At 40.4% G+C, this 23310-nt stretch overlaps 1 protein-coding gene across 1 annotated transcript; it reads left to right on the forward strand.

Moving 5' to 3' along the window:
• Positions 1–6897: 6897 nt before the first annotated feature.
• On the forward strand, positions 6898–22255 carry LOC148478441 (interferon-induced very large GTPase 1-like). Its single transcript, XM_088455401.1, is given in 4 exon segments — positions 6898–6907; positions 12423–12737; positions 17593–18786; positions 18789–22255. Coding segments are annotated over 3 exon segments (4956 nt in total). The 5' UTR covers positions 6898–6907; positions 12423–12442.
• Positions 22256–23310: the final 1055 nt, after the last annotated feature.

Genomic DNA, 23310 nt, shown 5'->3' on the forward strand with positions numbered 1-23310 from the left:
CTCCTACCTAAAATTGGAGCGTCCTCTTGGACGCACACATAGCTGTGGGTTACCACCCACAGCTTACGCGAGCGTCCATGATGATGGTCGCGATGGTCAAGATGGTCAATGTATAATCCAGGACATGCAGAACCTCATTACTGTAATGAGGTTCTGCATGTCCTGGATTATACATTGTTACAGTAATGAGGCTCTGTATGTCTTGATTTATACATTGTCACAGTAAGGAAGTTCTGCATGTCTTGAATTGTACATTGTTACAGTAAGGAGGTTCTGTATGTCCTGAATTATACACTGTTACAGTAAGGAGGTTCTGTATGCCCTGGATTATACATTGTAACAGTAAGGTGGTTCTGTATGTCCTGTATTATACATTGTTACAGTAAGGAGGTTCTGTATGTCCTGTATTATACATTGTTACAGTAAGGAGGTTCTGTATGTCTTGAATTATACATTGTTACAGTAAGGAAGTTCTGCATGTCTTCAATTATACATTGTTCCAGTAAGGAGGTTCTGTATGTATTGAATTATACATTGTTACAGTAAGGAAGTTCTGTATGTCCTGGTTTATACCGTGTTACAATAATGAGTTTCTGTATGGCCTGGATTATACATTGTAACAGTAAGGTGGTTCTGTATGTCCTGTATTATACAATGTTACAGTAAGGAGGTTCTGTATGTCCTGTATTATACATTGTTACAGTAAGGAGGTTCTGTATGTCCTGTATTATACAATGTTACAGTAATGAGGTTCTGTATGTCCTGTATTATACAATGTTACAGTAAGGAGGTTCTGTATGTCCTGTATTATAAATTGTTACAGTAAGGAGGTTCTGTATGTCCTGTATTATAAATTGTTACAGTAAGGAGGTTCTGTATGTCCTGTATTATACAATGTTACAGTAATGAGGTTCTGTATGTCCTGTATTATACATTGTTACAGTAAGGAGGTTCTGTATGTCCTGTATTATAAATTGTTACAGTAAGGAGGTTCTGTATGTCCTGTATTATATACTGTTACAGTAAGGAGGTTCTGTATGTCATAGATAATACATTGTTACAGTAAGGAGGTTCTGTATGTCCTGGATTATACATTAATACAGTAAGGAGGTTCTGTATGTCCTGTATTATACATTGTTACAGTAAGGAGGTTCTGTATGTCCTGTATTATAAATTGTTACAGTAAGGAGGTTCTCTATGTCCTGTATTATAAATTGTTACAGTAAGGAGGTTCTGTATGCCCTGGAGTATACATTGTTACAGTAAAGTGGTTCTGTATGCCCTGGATTATACATTGTTACAGTAAGGAGGTACTGTATGTCCTGTATTATACATTGTTACAGTAAGGAGGTTCTCTATGTCCTGGATTATACATAGTTACAGTAAGGAGGTTCTGTAGGTCTTGAATTATACATTGTTACAGTAAGGAAGTTCTGTTTATCCTGGATTATATATTGTTACAATAATGAGTTTATGTGTGCCCTGGATTATACATTGGTACAGTAAGGAGGTACTCTTTGTCCTAAATTATACATTGTTACAGTAAGGTGGTTTTGTATGTCATTGATTATACATTGTTACAGTAATCAGGTTCTGTAAATCCTGTATTATACATTGTTGCAGTAATAAGGTTCTGTATGTACTGGATTATACAGTGTTACAGTAAGGAGGCTCTGTATTCCCTTGATTATACATTGTTACAGTAAGGAGGTTCTGTAAATCCTGTATTATACATTGTTGCAGTAAGGAGGCTCTGTATGTCCTGGATTATACAATGTTACAGTAAGGAGATTCTGTATGTGCTAAATTATACATTGTTTATTAAGAAGGTTCTGTAAATCCCAGATTAAACTTCGTTACAAAAAGGAGGTTCTGCATGTCCTGGATTATACATTGTTACAGTAAGGTGGTTCTGTATGTCTTGATTTATACATTGTCACAGTAAGGAAGTTCTGCATGTCTTGAATTGTACATTGTTACAGTAAGGAGGTTCTGTATGTCCTGTATTATACATTGTTACAGTAAGGAGGTTCTGTATGTCCTGAATTATACACTGTTACAGTAAGGAGGTTCTGTATGCCCTGGATTATACATTGTAACAGTAAGGTGGTTCTGTATGTCCTGTATTATACATTGTTACAGTAAGGAGGTTCTGTATGTCCTGTATTATACATTGTTACAGTAAGGAGGTTCTGTATGTCTTGAATTATACATTGTTACAGTAAGGAAGTTCTGCATGTCTTCAATTATACATTGTTCCAGTAAGGAGGTTCTGTATGTATTGAATTATACATTGTTACAGTAAGGAAGTTCTGTATGTCCTGGTTTATACCGTGTTACAATAATGAGTTTCTGTATGGCCTGGATTATACATTGTAACAGTAAGGAGGCTCTGTATATCCTGTATTATACATTGTTACAGTAAGAAGGTTCTGTATGTCCTGGATTGTACATTGTTACAGTAAGGAGGTTCTGTATGTCCTGTATTATACAATGTTACAGTAAGGTGGTTCTGTATGTCCTGTATTATACCTTGTTACAGTAATGAGGTTCTGTATGTCCTGTATTATACCTTGTTACAATAATGAGGTTCTGTTTGTCCTGTATTATACAATGTTACAGTAAGGAGGTTCTGTATGTCCTGGATTATACCTTGTTACAATAATGAGGTTCTGTTTGTCCTGTATTATACCTTGTTACAATAATGAGGTTCTGTTTGTCCTGTATTATACATTGTTACAGTAAGGAGGTTCTGTATGTCCTGTATTATACATTGTTACAGTAAGGAGGTTCTGTATGTCCTGTATTATAAATTGTTACAGTAAGGAGGTTCTGTATGTCCTGTATTATACAATGTTACAGTAATGAGGTTCTGTATGTCCTGTATTATACATTGTTACAGTAAGGAGGTTCTGTATGTCCTGTATTATAAATTGTTACAGTAAGGAGGTTCTGTATGTCCTGTATTATATACTGTTACAGTAAGGAGGTTCTGTATGTCATAGATAATACATTGTTACAGTAAGGAGGTTCTGTATGTCCTGGATTATACATTAATACAGTAAGGAGGTTCTGTATGTCCTGTATTATACATTGTTACAGTACGGAGGTTCTGTATGTCCTGTATTATAAATTGTTACAGTAAGGAGGTTCTGTATGTCCTGGATTATACATTAATACAGTAAGGAGGTTCTGTATGTCCTGTATTATACATTGTTACAGTACGGAGGTTCTGTATGTCCTGTATTATAAATTGTTACAGTAAGGTGGTTCTGTATGCCCTGGATTATACATTGTTACAGTAAAGTGGTTCTGTATGCCCTGGATTATACATTGTTACAGTAAGGAGGTACTGTATGTCCTGTATTATACATTGTTACAGTAAGGAGGTTCTCTATGTCCTGGATTATACATAGTTACAGTAAGGAGGTTCTGTAGGTCTTGAATTATACATTGTTACAGTAAGGAAGTTCTGTTTATCCTGGATTATATATTGTTACAATAATGAGTTTATGTGTGCCCTGGATTATACATTGGTACAGTAAGGAGGTACTCTTTGTCCTAAATTATACATTGTTACAGTAAGGTGGTTTTGTATGTCATTGATTATACATTGTTACAGTAATCAGGTTCTGTAAATCCTGTATTATACATTGTTGCAGTAATAAGGTTCTGTATGTACTGGATTATACAGTGTTACAGTAAGGAGGCTCTGTATTCCCTTGATTATACATTGTTACAGTAAGGAGGTTCTGTAAATCCTGTATTATACATTGTTGCAGTAAGGAGGCTCTGTATGTCCTGGATTATACAATGTTACAGTAAGGAGATTCTGTATGTGCTAAATTATACATTGTTTATTAAGAAGGTTCTGTAAATCCCAGATTAAACTTCGTTACAAAAAGGAGGTTCTGCATGTCCTGGATTATACATTGTTACAGTAAGGTGGTTCTGTATGTCCTGGATTATACAATGTTACAGTAAGGTGGTTCTGTATGTCCTGTATTATACATTGTTACAGTAAGGAGGTTCTGTATGTCCTGGATTATACATTGTTACAGTAAGGTGGTTTTGTATGTCCTGGATTATACAATGTTACAGTAAGGAGATTCTGTATATCCTGAACTATACAATGTTATAGTAAGTAGGTTCTATATTCCCTGGATTATACATTGTTACAGTAAAGATGTTCTGTATGTCCTTGATTATACATTGTTACAGTAAAGAAGTTCTGTATGTCCTGGATTATACATTGTTACAGTAAGGAGGTTCTTTATGTCCTGGATTATATATTGTTACAATAACGAAATTCTGTATGTCCTGGATTATACATTGTTACAGTGAAGTGGTTCTGTATGTCCTGTATTATACAATGCTGTAGTAAGGAGATTCTGTATGTCCTGAATTATACAATGTTATTATAAGGAGGTTCTGTATTCCCTGGATTATACATTGTTACAGTAAAGAGGTTCTGTATGTCCTGGATTGTACATTGTTACAGTAAGGAGGTTCTGTATGTCCTGGATTATACATTGTTACAGTAAAGAGGTTCTGTATGTCCTGGATTATACATTGTTACAGTAAGAAGGTTCTTTATGTCCTGGATTATACATTGCTACAGTAAGGAGGTTCTGTATGTCCTGGATTATATACTGTTACAGTAAGGAAATTCTGTATGTCCTGAATTATACAGTGTTATAGTAAGGAGGTTCTGTATGCCCTGTATTATACAATGTTATAGTAAGGAGGTTATGTTTGTCCTGGAATATACAGTGTTATAGTAAGGAGGTTCTGTATGCCCTGGATTGTACATTGTTACAGTAAAGTGGTTCTGTATGTCCTGGATTGTATATTGTTACAGTAAGGAGGTTCTGTATGTCCTGTATTATACAATGTTACAGTAAGGAGGCTCTGTATGTCCTGGATTATATAATGTTACAGTAAGGGAGTTCTGTATGTCCTGGTTTATACATTTTTACAGCAATGTGGTTCTGTATGTCCTGTATTATACATTGTTACAGTAATGAGGTTCTGTATGTCCCAGATTATACATTATTAGAAGAGTGAAAGTGAAAGGTCTTCTCTTTACTCAGAACTCATTTGATTTTCTGCCATGGGCAGGTCCTTCTGGATTGTTAATGTTTAACTTTTTCTGGTACTCCCTGACTAACACCTGAGGAGACAGAAATTCTGCATAGAGGAGTCATCTACCCTGAGCTGCTCCGTGTTACATACATGAACTGATGGTAAATAAAGTGGGGTCCTCAGGTTTGTACAGTGAGGGCTGGTATACAATGCTAGTATTACATACGCTGCACTCACACTGTTATTAATTAGCTGCCACAGAAAAACAAACCTCTAAACTAAGATATTATTGTCCAGATTTGAGTAACTGAGACTTTTTCCCTTGTTACCTTGTTTATACACTCACAGTTATTATATACTGCTCAGTAACTTTCTCCAGCAGACACATTATACAACAGACACATACATGTACATATACATGTGTGTGTATATGTTAGATATCAGAATGATATTCTATGATATTCAGTTATTCACTAATTTGGTCAAACAGTGCTTTATAGAAAGAGAATCACATGCTCAAAGAACAGTAGACTTGTGGTATGCAATTAATTATGTGCTTTTAGACTTTAATTATTATTATATTAAAATAGTTCTAATACAATATAGTTTATAAATTGTTTATATGTATAATATACTATAGCAAAGAATGTTGGAAAGTAGATGATAAATATCTAAATATATAAAATCTGTTGAACTGCATGTATATATATATATTATTTTAAATGAATGGGAAAGTGAATTCATATGCAAGTAACTAACCAATTCATTAAGTAAACCCTGGAGGTATAAAAGGAGACCAAATAGAAGTGTGTCTTCAGTCTTGAAAATGAATGAAGTATAGGACGAAACACGTTAACCAGTGCCTTCCAGGAGATCCATGAGATCCTGAATAGATGTACCATCAATAGTGCAAACTTGTTCACATATCAGTCCGGGAATTGTCCTGCAGATGAGGAAGCAGCAACGGCTATTTAGAGTCTAATTGTCCGACTGGCGGAGAAGCTGGAGTACTAATTGCCCAGGAAGTCCGGTCCGACACACAGTCAGCGGCCGCTGCCGCTACACCACAGACGTGTCTGTGAAAGGAGGAATTGGAGGACTAATTGCCCAGCAAGCCCTGCACATCACGTATTCAGCGGTACATTGCCATTTACTTTATCAGCTGCACACGATCCTGGCCCTTGCCAGAGGAGCAGGAGAACGTATCATCTAGTACACCCGGTCTGTTCAGTCAGCGGTAACCACCGCCTCCTGCTGCATCTACGGGCATACCAAGTTTGGAATACTGCTTGCTGTGACTTTTTACATCTATCTACAGGACCATATGAATATCAGTAGCGTGGCCACGCACATTGTATCCATATACATTGGTTATACAGAGACAGAGTTAATATGTACACTAGCGCACGCAGGGGGGGTTTCTGGGTACCCAGAAACCCCCCCTGTCCAACTATTTTTTTTTTTTTCAGAGACAGAGACAGCCTTGTCTCTGTCTGCACAATCAGCTGGCCACACTCGGAGCTGCCTAGACGCTGCCTGTTCAGTTGCTTCTGCGTCAGGTGGCTTTCATACCACCAGATGCGGAAGCGCTGACAGCTGCACTGACAGTGGCCAGGCGGTGCACAGCAATCACCAGGGCCGTCATCAAAGAATACACTGGAGGCCCGGATAGAGAGGGGGCCCCGCTCGCCTGGCAGTGCCGACCCCCGCACCCGCTATTTTTTTGGAAGGAGAGAGAGACCCGTCGCGCATGATGTCACGCCACGCCATAGAGCAGAGGACTCGGACCCGCGGCTTTTGACTGAGGAGCTACAAGCATCAGGTAAGGGTGAGGTTGGCTGTCTGGGGCTGGCAGGCTGGAGGTGTTTTATTCACCTCATATGTTGCAAGTCAAAGTAATACCATTAGCTGGTCAACGTTTCAGCCCATACAGTGCCTTTGTCAAGACCTGGCAGACCCACAGCAACATGGGAAATATTGATAAGTAGGTCAAGGGGCCTATTTATTAATGTACTATCTGCAGTCAATCTTCCGAAAAGGATTGCTGCTTTATTGAGTGTTGGGGCTATTTAACTTAATGGTACTTACATTTTTAATTCACAAAGCAGTGCCCAAATTGGCCTATTTACATTTTACCAAGCTCTGAAAAGCTTAGCTTTCGGAGCTGGCACCTGGAAACTAATGCCACCTAGAAATGGTGTTCGTCATTGTCAGCCTTTCAGCAACCTTTTCGCAAAGAGGGATCCTCAGACCCCTGGGTGTGCATTCGTAAGAGGTCAGCGGGTCCTATCCTCCCAGTAAAGTGATCGCATATGCTATCATTTTACCTTTTACGGGTTGGGGTTGGCTGTCTGGATAGAGGCTGGCAGTGTGGGGCAGGGGCTGGCTATCTGGGGCTGGCTGGCTGGGATGACTATCTGGTGCATGGGCTGTCTGAGACTGGTTGTTTGTGGCTGGGGCTGATATACAGTATATGTGTGTATGTGGAAACCCCCCCAAAGAAATCCTACGTTTGCCCCTGATGTATATTCTAATGATCTAGTGCTGGGACGCCAGCATCTTTCCATCATTCATTTAATTTTTCTTTTTTATTTATATCTATTTATTCGTTTTATCATTTTTATGGCGCCAATTAAGCTGTTACACGTTTACCATTCTATTAGTAACATTAGTTACTCATCATACAGCTACAGCCATTGTATTAACGAAGATTTTATATTTCAACAAGTCTCCTGTACATTTCATCAGAGAGCAATATATATATCACTTTATATAGATATTTGGTATCAATTTCTACCTTACGCAGTAGCTACATGGTTTTCTTTTTGGTTGTTATACATTTATTGGTGATAACTAGACCAAGATTGCTACTAGCTAGTAGGTGGTATATCTGCGTATGCAAATTAATAGAGAACGCTGGGTATTTTAGCTTCAAAAACTAAAAACCAATTACATATGTAACAGCATATAGTATATACTTACACATGTTCGGCTTGGTTTCAGGGTAAGTCATTTTATTGTTTTGCAAAGACCCTGGATGCTACGGAGACCAGTGCCAGGATCAAGGTGAGTATACGATCTTTTTTGCAGGCCATTCCACACGGATTCTACATTGGAGAAGAGGACAGGAATATCTGGTAGAAGGTAAGTATTTGTGATAGATGGATGTGTGTAATAAATCTTTACTATTCACGGTGTGTGTGTTGCGTCTTTTTTTAACTATTTATTTTACAGTGGGAGTATGGGTGCTTGCTGCCTCTAGTAGTTCCACAAGTGCCAAGGGCAGGCTTGCTGGCACCTGTAGTTCCACTGTAAAATACAATAGTTTACATCTATTCTTCACTTTATTACCCCCGTACCCACAGCCCAGGGGTGCGGGGAAGAGCCCCGGGCTTTAGACCAAGCCTGGGGTTCAGGAGAGGGGGGACCCCTTTTTTATGGGCTCCCCACCTCCCCTGAGATCCCTGTCTTGGTCTGAGCAACTTGGGGGGATAATGCTTTGGCCCTGGAGACCCGGTAATAGGGTCTCCGGACTGTGGCATTACACCCCAGTCGTTTTGGGTCCAGTGCTGGTTTTAAATATAGGGGGACCCCTACATAATTTTTTTTCCCCCTATATTTAAAACCAGGGCTGGCCCTGAAGCCTGTTGCTGGTTCTCAAATTATGGTGGAACCCTACTCATTTTGTTCCCCCTAATTTTAAGAACCAGGACTGGCTGACAAGTCTGGGGCAGGTTATGGCTTTTGGGGGGGACCCTACATAAGTTTTTTTAATAAAAATTAACCCTAAAAACACAGGTTTCATTAAAAAACATACTGATTTGTGTATGTTGGATGGTAACTCGCAGCTCTGGAGGTGGTGCATTTAAAACCCGATTTGAGTGTAAAACGGCCGACTTTAGCAAAATGAATAATGGTAAATTCCCGATTTGGCTGAAATAAGTGAAAAGTACTTCCGTATTGAGCCGATGGTGATATAATTTCTATTGCAAATAACAGCCAAATTTGCTGCATTAAACTATCCAATTTCAACCCCGAAAGATGAAGAAATCACCCAATAGTAAATTCCCAATTTGCAAAAAAGTTTGCATTCTCACCTGAGAATTCAAATCAGGACCAAATCGAATTTTAGTAAATTTACCCCTATGCCCTTGCTTCAGCATTTATCCATCATTCCAAAACTCCAAATAGCCGGATTTTGTGTAGAGGGTTTCATAACAAAATCTGCATTTGTAATTGATAAGGCTTTGTTTTTATGCTAATTTTCATGAACTTGAGTTTAATCTCATACTGTCTATGAGTAATCTGGTATACCAACAAGGCTACTACTTTACAGTACTGTACAGTGTTGGAAGGCTAAAAAAAGAGGGGTTTCCCGACTTTACAAGGGATTCCAGCCATGGTTGACCAGTTTGCGGCTGGTTAATGTTATGGCAGGGAGACCCCACGCTGTGTGTCTCCCTGCCATAGCATTATCCCCCTGGCTGGTTCAGCCTGGTGCTGGTTATTAGAAAGAGGGTGCGCTAATGCCTCATGGCTGGTCATGTAGAAACCGCTGGAGATCAATGGCGCTTTCAGATTAGACATCAAAACTGAACTTTTGTAAATGCTACTAACTTGAAACTTAAACCACCGTCAATTGATGACAGTTTCTAAATGACACCAAAACTAGCTGCTTACTAAATTGACCCCAGGTGTCATAAATATAATTCTCACCTGTGATGCGCTTACAGTACCAGGACCAATAGCTTCACCTATAGCAGTTATTAGACTCATAAAGCATAGCCTGCTTACATGTACTCAGATACCCCCAGGACTACAGTGAGAGTAGTGAAAGCTTATTAGTGCAGATGTAATCTAATCAGTGAGAGGACACCTTACTAGACATAGTAATATTAACAATACCCTCCTGAGATATAATTCTCAAGTGTGGGTATACAGAGTATGTAGATGCAGTGCCTACAGTAGCGGTGCCCCCTATTCAGTGCCCCCAGTAGTAATGCACCCATTAGTAGTGCCCCCATTATTAATGCCCCCTGTAGTAATGCTCCCTGTAGTAGTGCCCCCTGTAATAGTGCCCCCAATAGTAATTCCCCCAGTAGCAATGCCCCCATTAGTAGTTCCCCCATTATTAATGCCCCCTGTAGTAGTGCCCCCAATAGTAATGCCCCCAGTAGTTGTGCCCCCAGTAGTAATGCCCCCATTAGTAGTGCCACAGTGGTAATGCCCCCAGTAGTGACGCACCCTTTAGTAGTGCCCACATTAGTAATGAACCCAGTAGTATTGCCCACAGTAGTTGTGCCCCCTATAGTAATACCCTCATTAGTAGTGCCTGAGTGGTAATGCCCCCATTAGTATTGCCCCAGTAGTAATGCCCCCAGTGGTAATACCCTCATTGGTAATGCCCCCCTATAGCTGTGCCCCCAGTAGTAATGCACCCATTATTAATGCCCTGATTAGTAATCCCCCAATTAGTAGTGTCCCCTATAGTAATGCCCCCAGTAGTAATGCCCCCAGTGGTAGTGCCTCTAAAAAGAAAAATACAATTAAAAATACAGACACAATACTTACTTTAAGCCCTGCTCCTGCGTTCACTGCTGTCTGGTCCAACCTCTGCTTAGATCTATGGGAGAGACATCATGGCATCTATCCTAGAGTGCTTACTGCGGAAGCTAGAAGTCGGAGCTCAGGAGTGAGCACTAGCCTCCGGATGCCGCTGCAGGGAATGAGCCGGGTGCCCGCTGGTAATAAAATCTCAGCAGGCGCCCAGCAATTGGATCCTCCCTGTGGCAGCTGGAGGGGGGGTGCATGTAGCTGGAGCAATGGGTGTGGGGGTTTCTAGGTACTCAGAACCCCCCTTGTGTGCACGTATGATTTACCCATACTTGCAGAAATTTGATCACTCCTCAATGGGAGATGCCCAGAGAGGAGACACAGTGGGGCCACTTCAGGGGTGGGGCCAGCATCCCCTGTCATCGCTCCATATGGAGCCTCGATTCCCAGCTATGTCCCCATCCTGCCCACTTCACTAGAGAGGGTGGGATCCGGGACATCCGGACACTCCTCTGGGTGTACGGGGGGCAACCAGAAAATTTGGGAGTATGTATATATATATATATTTACCCTGGCAGCCATCTTACATATTGTATTTTATTTGGATTTTAGGCATAAGCGGTCTGAAGAATGTTCCTATCAAATGCTCAACAAAAGTTTATGGAGAATTGATGAATTCCGTATCGAATTTTCATTAAGAAACGGATGTGATTGAATTTATGATCTGTGATTAATCCTTAAATAAATACTGTTTTTTAAAGAAATATCACAGACTCTTCAATTGGGGGAAGCATTTTGTCACCACTAGTGAAAACACACCAGATTTAATAAGATTATTAAATAGATGTTAAGTAACAAACAGTAACAAACACACATGAGGCAATAGTGTAATCAGAGACAACAGCAAAATGTCAGGACAACAGCAAAATGTCAGGACAACAGGCAAACATGCAAAATCCAAGGCAACTTTAGGTTAAAATATAAAAGAGCAAACAAGAGTCTTAGCTGGAGGCACAGAAGAATCCAATGGTCTATTCTATCCCTCTCAGGGTATTAAAGCACTTTTTATAATGAAGCAACCCAATGAAAACTGATCATTTGAGGTGGAGTGATTGGATGAAGCCCATGGTAATTCTCCCGGCAGCAGTATTTGTGCTGGTGAACACATCAGAGAGAGAGAGAGTTATTTATTCCTCCAGAAAATATGGATGGATGAGTCTTCCACCTCATGGGACAGTTCACTTTCATGAGGAGAATGTCTATCCATGGTTCCCATAGGGAGACAAAGTCCCAACAAATCAGCTCCTAACTGCCATGTCACAGGCTGTGTTTGAAAATTGACAGTGAGGAGTTAAATGGTTGGAACTTTATCTCTGTTCATGTTATCTCCACCCTAGGCTTAGAAAGAGACCTCTCAGTGTCCGTGGCAGGAAAAGATCTCTAGTGAATGATACACAAGGTTGGACTTTGGGGATTCTGGAGAAATCGCTTCTTGTGTACATAAAAGAAATATAAGTGTGCAAGGTTTTGTTGCTAAACTGGTTCCGATAGCAGATAGAGATTTGCAGATAGAAGACCTAAATGTGGGGCTCTTCTATCATGCATCCATCTTGGATCCGCCCATCGCAAGTCCATTAAAATGTTTTTTTACAGAAAAATATCCTTACTATAAACTGTACAGACTACTAATGATTCATCTTCATTACATGATTTTATTTAATAACCAACACAGAGGACTCTTTGTACTGTATGTAAACTAAATCACTGCTTAAACTTATTTTCAGACTGTGAAATAAAGAAAACAATGGCTCCAATCAGAGAAGCTTCACAGACTACTAAACACTTGAGATGGAAATTAGTGGAAGTGTTTGAGGAGAATGTGGACGGTTTGTGTGATGAGCTGGACTCTCTCCACCTCATTACTCCCCAGGAGTATATAGATCTGTATAAGGCTGTGACCCCAGCAGAGAGAGCTGACAGACTGATAAACATTACACTACAGAAGGGAGAACCGGCCTGTGAGACGTTCCTCCACCATCTAAAGAACATGATGTCCAGGTTCCCGGCCTTGTCTGATGTGTCCCAGCACTTACCAGAAAGTGAGTAACTTCTCACAGTCACTAGTAACCACAGACAAATCCAATATGCACAGACATGGCCAATATTCTGCTGTATTTCCGAAATAATCAGTGAGACAGAATCACATCTAATAAAATCCATTCATGTGAATTGTGTTCTGTTACAAATGGATGGAATGTGAGGGAGAGCAATGTGAGTATTTGATACATATAAAACAATACAACTTTTTACTAGTTTTCCCTAGCTAAAGATTTTAACATAAAATCATTTGATTTAAAATATTTCCTAACAAAAATTTCCATGGCAATATGAAAGGTAATTTATTGATATAAATACAAAAACTAGAAATGAGACAATGCTGATAGAGCTGAATATTGGAAAAAACCTAAAAAAGAATAGGTGATTTAGATGGAATAATATTAAGCTCATCTGAAATTAATATATCTCTGAAACTGTGAATAGAAATTTTTGAAATTCCTAATATTCTTTGCACAACCTTCTTTATAACTCTATATTAGTTCACTGGGAAAAAAAGAAAAAAGACCAGATCCCATTCATGTGTAGTGTACAGAGTGTGTTCTGTATATACAATAAAATAAATAATAGACTTATCTGATGCAGAATGTGTAGCTGACTCCCACCCTCACACCTACAGGTCTAGAGCCAGACATGACATTCTAGACAGGGGATATCTGCTCTTACTCTTATTGTGAATAGGCCATACTGTACACAACTATCTCTGGTGTTTCCCAACTTCGCTGCCTGGATGTCACTCGACTCCTCCCTCTCCTTCACCCTACATTCAATTTCTTGTCTAATCCTGTTAGTTCCAGCTCCTTAACATTGCTTGTAATAGACCCCTCCTCTCCCAGGATGCCACTAAACCTATTGCTCACTCACTGATCATGTCTCATCTTTACTACCGCAACCTTCTCATTACTGGCCTCCCGCACCCCCACATCAGTTCTCTCCATTCTGTTCTCAACACTACAGCTAGACATCTTCCTCTCCCACTGGCTCTACATCTGCCTCCCTCTTCTGTCAATCCCCGCACTGGCTCCCATCCCTCACAGTCTTCAAACTCCACTCCCTAATATACAAGGCCCTCTGCACTGCTCCCTTCATCTCCAGCCTCATCTCCATACATATTCCCCCCCGCCCTCTCCAATCAGCTAATGACCATCACCTCTCCTCCTGGTTACTATATCTCAATCCCTGATCCAAGATTTCTCCTGTGCTGCTCCCCTCCACTGACTCTCCATGACCTCATTGTAAGGGGCTTTCCACGAGCCTGCATAGCTTATAATGGCTGCTGAAAGCCCACCTGTTCATAAAAGTGTACCAGTCCATCTCAAGGTGTGTTACCATGTAGCTTACTGTACCTCACTCCCTGCACCCACCAATCTCTACCACTCTTGCTTCCTGCCATCAGATCCCTTTACACTGGCTCTTTCCCATACACTACCTCACTTCTCATGTTATCCCTTTGTCTCCCCCTGTACTGTTCATTTGTAATCTCCTTGTAGCAGGGTCCTCCCTCCTGTTCTCCCAGCTTTTCTATTCTTGAACACGAGAGGAACTCTATACCCCCTGTGTGGTCCTATGTCCCAATATTCCACATGTTCATAACTTTTTGCATTTCTTTCAGTGGCTTTAATTCTGTTAGTTTCACCAATGATAATTTGAACAGGTTTCAGCCAGTGCTGAATAATACACTCGCACCTCTTGCTCCTGTGGCTGTTTTGTGTACTTAGAATTGTGTTAATTGTTACTTATTTGCTGTTATGTATGGGTTACTGTACTGTTTTACCTTGTACTGTCTAATTGATTGCACAGTGGTGGGTACCACTTGAGGTGCCCTATATTTAAAGTGTAATAATAATACATAGGGTGAATATCTCCTTACTAAATAGCTGCTATTGCTGCTCTGCTTATAACAACCCTACTAAAACAGAGAAGAGTATCAGTGATCGCCCGGTATAACCCCCTGGTAAATGTCACCTCCAGAGTTAGTATGATCATGAACTGGCTAGGAAACATTCTCCATGTTGTGCATATACAGACGGTCCCTTATGGTGCACCTGTCATCTGATTAACATTTAAGCTCTCTACATTATAGATTGCTTAGATGTAAGCTAGTTCCCTAGCCCAATCACTGTAGATCTCCAGTTTTACTGGAACTAAAAATACCAACATTCCCAGTAAATACACAGCTGTCCCCTCACTAAATGATATATCTGTACTAGGCCCTAAAATAACGACTGATCCGCAATTCAGGGCCTGACACAGAGCTGGGCACAATTATGTTGTGCAGGGGCAGATGTAGCGATTTCTCAGAGTTGCGCACGCTCAGTAGCTAAGCATATGCGACTCTGAGCACCTACGGGTGGTTTGGAGTCATACATGTCTCCACTTGTAGCTGAGCGGGTGTAACTGAGTGGTAACTGAGTGGTAACTGGGCAGTCACATGTAGCATAAGTGAGGGTGTGATGTGGGCGTGTATGTGGAATTGGGGGCTATTCAGTGGTGGGTGTACAAGAGAACTGTCTGATTCCAGATGGATCTTTTGCACCAAGAATTGGGCTGGTACTATAATGTGCTGATATGGTTGCTGGTGATTTTCAAAAGTGGATAAATGGGGGCGCAGTGGCCACAAAGATGCCGGAAGCTCGTAATGCATGCAGATATCAGGCCGACTTGTGTGCAACCCTGAAACCGATCATCAGTGTTTAGATTTCTTGACTTTGGAGGGACATTTAATAAAATGTGATTCCATGTGTGGTTTGTGAACCAAGGGATTAGCTAAAGGCCCCTCACACAGCAATAAGGCATCTCTAACTGCCAGATCTGAATAATCTATTTTGATTTTGAGACATGGAAAATAAACACATGGAGAAGTAAATGAAGCAACAGTATTCAAAACTGCATGTAATACCATTAGAGTTTTATTGTAGATGTGGCTCAGAAAGGAGAGATTGCTCACATTACATTTTATTTTCCCTTAAGCTTTTGGGAATCCAGTAAAATTTTAAAAAAATTACATTTATTTCCAAATTGCATCTTTCTGTACTCCATTGCTGACAAGGTTGGAGCAGAGCAGGTGTATCCATTAGGTCATCTAGGTTTGCACCTAGGGCATACTATGAATGGCGATGGTCCAAATATTCTAAACAATTTTAAGTGGGATTTTTATTTTACAAATGAAGGGAAGAAGGGACCCTAAACTTGTATCTTGCATAGGTTCTGTCATGGTCTGGGTATTAAGTAGATCTGGCTCGGGACCCTTAGATCTGACTGACGTGTATAAGAAACGAGGTGGCTTACTGAAGCTTTGGCATATGGGTATGAACAGGAGCTCAGGAACACTAGTGACAGTGTAGGAACCACAGACTTGTGATAATCATGGATACTGGACTGGAACCGAGGTGAATAGAGCAGGTCCACTGTGCAGTCCCTCATCTAGTGACCTGTGAATTCCAGTAAGACCAGGAGTATACTCCTGCAACAAATGTGACCCCCAGAACTTAGAATAGTATAGTACTGGTAGATAGGAACTCAGAACTCAAGCCAGGAATCAGAGTCTTATGTAGTCAGAGTACAACTTGTGAAAGCTGTAACTCTGGTACAGCTCTGACGCAAGACCTGGAACCCAGTGAGGAACTCAGAAACTGAGAGTCATGATAGGTAATACAGTTCCTGAGCACCTCAGTGTACAGACCATATACTGAACCATAGCCCTGGAACCAGCACCCTTCTTGTACCAGCCTAAAACAATAGCACACAGTGCAGGGAAGCCAATACAAGTCAGCACAATAGTATCACATGATAACCTGGACAACAACTGAGCATCGAGAATAACAGCAAAAGTAACCTGCATGCACTATCTCAGCGATATGATAAAATGTAATGGGCTGATAAATGCACAATGTGAGCTGATGATGGCATCTCATGTAAATAAATATGGCTCGTAGTCTGGCTCTGGTTTTGGGCTATATTCGGCACACGCCGGTTGCTGTTGTCAGGCTACAACATTGCTGCCTATGTGATAAGAGCAGGAAGTCACAGAATGCCCACCTTACAGTACCTTGTCACTGCTGATCCCCAGGTATATACGAGTATAATATGAGGAGTTTTACTGTCACACAGCCCTGCAAATAGAATGTTTAAACTGGAATTGACAATATGTAAGCAAAGTTTTTCTAGGGCTAATTTACATCACTGCTGAAAAGGTATGTAGTCAGGAAACCGACAGTCGAAATCCCAACCGCCGGCTTCCCAACTGTCAAATCCCAGCAGGGGTCTAAGGATAGGTGTCAAAATCCCAAAGTCTATCATTATCCCTGTGCTGGGAGCCCGAGGCCCGGCATACCGAACGAAGGCGGGCGCGGACATCCACGGGTGGGGAGGGTTAGGTTAGGAGTTCCTGTGGAGGAGTTAGGCTTAAGCACCACCCAGGGAGTGTTAGGGTTAGGCTTTGGGAAGGGGGTGTTAGGGTTAGGCACCCCCGGGGGAGGTTAGGGTTAGGCACCCCCCCAGGAAGGGTTAAGTTTAGGCTGCGGTGAGGGGGGGTTAGGTTTAGGCAATTACAGCGGGGAGGTTAAGGTTAGGCACTAGGGGGGAGGTTAGGGTTAGGCACCCCTATAGGAGGGTTAGGGGGGGAGAGGGTTAGGGTTATTTAATTTACTTACCCCATCACGATCTTCACTTCCGGTTTGAACCGACGGACTTAGGTCCGACAATAGATCATACTGATTCCGCTGAAAATAGTAAGGTACATTTATGAAAATGATGACAATTCATTTATATACATTTATCATTTTAAAATTAAATTAAAAATGTTAATACATGTAACATGAGGTTATTTTCTTTTTACAGTCAAAGAACAAACTTTTCAAAAGCTCCTGGATAATTTAAATATACAACACCAAAGAGGATCAAAGCTGACCCTGATGGACATTCTAGAGATTGGATCGGAGAACTTGGATGATAATCAGGCTCAGGACACAGCGGATATTCCCTGGCACTTTATAAGGAGGCTCATGGCCCTGAAGAGAACTGCAATAAACACCCAGTTACAAAAACTTTCACCCAACTTACATCCAGATGAAAATGAGGAAGAGATTGGTTTACCAATGTGTGAAGCAGAGGATGATTCATCTCCATATATCCACCCCCTGGACGTGGTGTGCGCTGTCCTGCATTGCTCAGAGAGTTTTCTACAGCAAGAGATTGTATCAAAAATGTCCATGTGCCAGTTTGCTGTCCCTCTGCTGCTCCCTGCTGGTGATGGCCCAGAGTGCACCTTCATGCTGTGGGCAATGAGGGACATTTTGAAGAGATGGAGACCTCAGTCATTAGCTGACAGTAAAGGGTTCAGAGAAGAAAATGTTGTGAATATCCCCATGCCGATCTTCTCCTTTGTAAAACTGGGGAAAAACAAATTATCCAAATCTAAAATCCTGAATCAAGTTCTTAATCCCCCTCAGCAGAATCACAACTTCTTCATACATGAGAACATGGAGGGAGGAAATATTGAGAGGAAAATATCTGATGGACTTGTGGAAATTTCCTGGTATTTTCCTTGTGGTAAGTCTGATGTCTTCCCAGAGCCCATCGCAGTGACCAACCTACGTGGTGACCTGGCGCCCAGCTGGGAACAGTTCACGTTTCTGACACGAGTCTCATCGGCTGTGTTTGTATTTATTGAGAGTATTAGTGAGAGAGAATTCAGACTGTTATCCACCTTCAGTAACACGGACACCGAGTATTATCTCATTGTTACTCCAAGTCCTGGGAAACCAGTAACTACAGAGACATCAAAGCACATAAACAATCTAATGTGAGAGCTAAATATGAACACCGCAAACATTATTTATAAGGGCAGCACAGCTAATGATGCAGCTCTTGTGAGAAAGATACAAAACAATATTCAGGGTCTTTTAAATAATTGTCAGAAAATTAGTTTGATTGGTATTAAAAATAGAATCCATGGAGATTATATCTGTGTAGATGAGAACACGGATGCATGTCTGAATGCAAAAGTCCAGGCCAGGAAAATTACTTCTAAAATAACAATGTAGACGAATATAAAAAACAAACTCTGAAATTACAGGGAGATCTGTGGAAACAATTGTCAGAAATTGACAGAGAACTTTGCAGAATGACAAAACAAGGGAGGAAAAATGCTCAAAATTATCGAAGTGACCTTATACAGCGACGTAATTCCCAACACAGGGACCAATACAAACATGGCATTTCTTTTGGCATCTCCTTATTTATTAAAGCACTTACCCAGTTGTCTCAAGTAGAAAAACATTATTTTTTGAGGTGGATGAAATTTGAGCTGGACTCAGTTACAAGAAATAATATTTCTACACTACAGTCTGAGTACAAGGAGAAATGTAACAATACATCACATAATCCAGAAGAACTGAAGCAACTGGATCAGAAAATCACTGACAGCTCATTAGGAATTGAGCATTTCCTACGTGAGCTGGGGCAGGTTTATGAGTCTGAATGTGCAATGGTTAATGAGAAATTAATTACTAATATAGAAAAACTATTTACAAAACTCCCAGGAATCGCTGCTGATCTTCTGCTGGATGGGTTCCCATTGGAGCTGATTGATGGTGACGCCTCCAACATCCCCCTGCAGTGGATAACTGATGTCCTGACTGAGCTGGACACCAAGACAGGAGGACGCTGCAGAATGAGAGTAATATCTGTGCTGGGAGTACAGAGTACGGGGAAATCCACCCTTCTGAACACCATGTTTGGGTTACAGTTCCCTGTGGCCAGTGGACGATGCACACGAGGAGCCTTCATGACCCTCATTAAGGTGAAAGAGACCTTCCAGGAGGAGCTGGGCTGTGACTTCATTCTGGTGATTGACACTGAAGGGCTGAAAGCTGCTGAGTTGTCTTCTCTGGAGGACAGTTATGAACATGACAATGAGCTGACAACACTGGTGGTCGGGTTGAGTGATATCACCATTGTCAATATGGCCATGGAAAACACATCAGAGATAAAGGATATATTACAGATCGTGGTCCATGCATTTCTTAGGATGAAAGAAATTGGGAAGAAACCCAACTGCCAGTTTGTACATCAGAATGTGAGCGATGTGTCCGCTCATCAGAAGAACATGAGAGACAGGAAGGAATTTTTGGAACAACTGAATGAAATTACAAAAAATGCTGCAGAAATGGAGAAGACAAGTGGAATTACAGCTTTCAGTGATGTGATGGACTATGACCCAGAGAGACACAACTGGTACATTCCCGGAATGTGGCAGAGTGAACTACCAATGGCTTTGGTAAAATCTGGTTACATTAAAAGTGTTTTTGAACTAAAAAGGTGTTTATTTCAAATTTTTAAATTACAAAAGTTTGATTACAAGCAATGCAGCATTTCTCAGTTTTTGATAAGGATAAAAAGTTTGTGGAATGCAGTTAAACACGAGAAGTTTATCTTCAGCTTTAGGAACAGTCTGGTAGCTGAAGCCTATAACAAACTGGCTGCACAGTACTCTCAGTGGGAATGGGAATTCAGCAAAGCCATCCACAGCTGGGTGATCAGCACAGAGACCAGTATTAGGAATCAGTCTGCTGATAGACTGGATACAGAAACCTGCGCTCAGTATAGGGGCGTTCTCCAACAGCTGTTACTGGAAGAAGAAGAAAAAATACTTGGACTACTTGGAGAATACTTTGAGAATAAATCTGACAATATTCATCTCATAGAGAGATACAGAGATGATTTTTGCATGAATGTAAAGTTCTCAAAAACAGATCTAGAAAGGAACGCGCTCAGCAAGGTCAATGAAGCTGTTTCTATTCAGAACGTAAAGTTCAAGATACAGAGTATTCAGAACACATCTCAGAAGCTGATTGAAGCAAATGTCACAGATCTCCTGAGACACTGCAGAGAGAGGAACTGTGAGCTGGGGGACATGGAAGTGAGGCAAGAATATGAGGCAATGTGGGAGAAAACACTGAGTGACTTACATATGGAGTCATTACCAAAATGTAATATCGGCCAAGCAATGCTCCATCTGCTGAGAGATGACATGAGTGTAAAGGGACCTGGGATAAACCAAACCCTACCTAATGTGATGAGTTTAGATAGTTATAGACACAGAGAATGTCACATGGAGAACAAGGACATTGATGAAAACATTACAGAATTTGCTGCATCCTTGTTAGATATATGTGATACATATGTCACAGAGAAAGTAACATCACCTAATGATTATAGTGACACTTACTGCCAGGAATTACTGTGTATGATTAATGCTAAACTTGAGGATGGAATCTGTAAAAAGCTGCAATTTTCCTCTCTGTTTGAATTGGACATTAAGCTTCTTATCTTTGGAAGAGCATCTGTGAAATTCCAGAAGATGCACGATACCTTTATCCAAGTAAATGACCCAAAGATCTGCCTAGGAAATTTAAAACTTCATTATTTTTCTACATTTGAGAGTATATTTCAGGAGAAAGACGAATGTCAGGAGAGAGCCAGGAAATTCTGTGAGCTGTGCCTGAGACCGGCACTAACAGAGTATATTCTGAGGCATCTCGGGAAGGAAATCATGGACGAGATACTAAACAGTTCTGATAATACAATATTTAGCAGCAGAAGTAATTTCCAGAGAACTCTGCTGGAGAAGCTGCTAGAGGAAAGCTCATTCCAGCATTATATAAAATACATTAGAACATATGAGAGTTTTTTGAGAAGCTGGATATATCAGTACATTGCAGGAAAATATCAGAGTCCATCTGCTCTAAGTATATTACAAATAAATATTTTGTGTATAATCACTAAAACAATCCAGGAAGTCCTTAAACATGAAACATTTTTAAAAACAAAAACAATTTCACATTTTTTAGAGAAATTCTGTGAATCACTCAGGGAAGAATTAGTAATATCACAGAATGAGATGCAAGTGATCACTTTTCATGATACAGCAAATGTCGGGCAGTTCTCTGAGGACGTTCTGTCCTATCTACCCACCATAGAGGAACAAGTCCTATCAGAGCTGGGATCATTAGACATTGAGATTGTACTTTCCAGGGTCACAGTGAAGCCTCAGGATGAGCTGTGTAAGAAGGTGATAGGATGTGGACATCAGTGTCCGTTCTGTAAGGTCCCCTGTGAGAATGTAGGAGGTGATCACACAGAGCATTCTGCATCTGTCCACAGACCTGAAGGACTGGGTGGGTACAGTTGGATTGATGATGAGACATTGGGCACTGACATATGCTCTACTGCTATTGTATCCAATGCTACATTTGAAAACTCAGACACAAATTGGAATCCGCACCCATGCAAAGACTATCGTACATATTACCCTGACTGGGCCATCCAACCCGAATCCAGCACCAAGTCCTCTGATTACTGGAAATACATTTTTGTGCAGTTTAATCAGCAATTTGCTAATGAATATGAAGTAAAGCCAGCTGTATTGCCAGAGGACTGGAAGAAAATAACAAAGGAACAAGCTTTAGAAAGTGTAGAGGAATCTTTTAATATTAAGTAAAATAAAAATGTTATATTGCTGTTATCGTTCAAGTAAGTGATATTGCAAAAAATTACTGGATATGCAGCAAATTTGTGAACCCCATTTAAGATCAATCCATATAATTCTATTACAAAATTTGCTTCTACAAACATTATATATACGTACAACAAAAGACAACGGTCATGTACATTCTAGACAATCCCTGTATTGTCAAACACACAACATAGAAAATAAACCTTAACCTTCCTCATCTGTTTATAAGCGCACAATAATGAGACATCTCCTGTAATACTGTAACACATATGTGTACATTTAATGTTGGATAAATCAGTTACATTACTACTTATGCAGGTATAGAGAAAAACACTATCAGCCCTAATATAATATTATATTCTATATAATAATAATAATAATAATAATAATAATAATAATACTAATAATAATATTTTACATAATAATAATAATAATAATAATAATAATAACAATAATTATAAATATAATAATAATAATACTACTACTAACAATAATAATATTCTACATAATAATAATAATAATAATAATAATACACCTTACTTTATATTATCAACCTACTGTATAAAACCCTCAAGGTAGTCAGACACGAGACAGAATGTAATCACATTTGTTATGCAATAATAATAGTAATAACCACATTACACAAGCACTATAACTCTGGATAATTCTAGATAAATCAATAAATACATAAGTGCACACGGGAACCAATTCAAGGAAAGTTTCAATCTTCTAACACAGCAAAATAAGGGTTAATGGCCCTGATTCAAAGCCGGACGCTCTGACAGAGCGCTCGCTCTGAATCAGGGCCATCCTTCTTAATTTTTAGAGCGGCCTCCTGGCCGCTCGTATAGCTGTGGGTGACCATCCACAGCTACAGCGAGCGGCCAGGAAGATGGTTGCGATGGTCGAGACCATCGTGACCATCGGGCTTGCGACGAGACCCTTGTGGTAGGGTCTCGTTGCCGCAAGCCCTGGAGTGCTTTCGGCTCTATCAAGCCGAAGGCACTCCCACTGACATCACTTGCGATGCCAGTGGGGCC

This window comes from Taudactylus pleione, unplaced genomic scaffold (genome assembly GCF_031769625.1).
Source record: "Taudactylus pleione unplaced genomic scaffold, aTauple2 ptg000653l, whole genome shotgun sequence".
Taxonomy (NCBI): domain Eukaryota; kingdom Metazoa; phylum Chordata; class Amphibia; order Anura; family Myobatrachidae; genus Taudactylus; species Taudactylus pleione.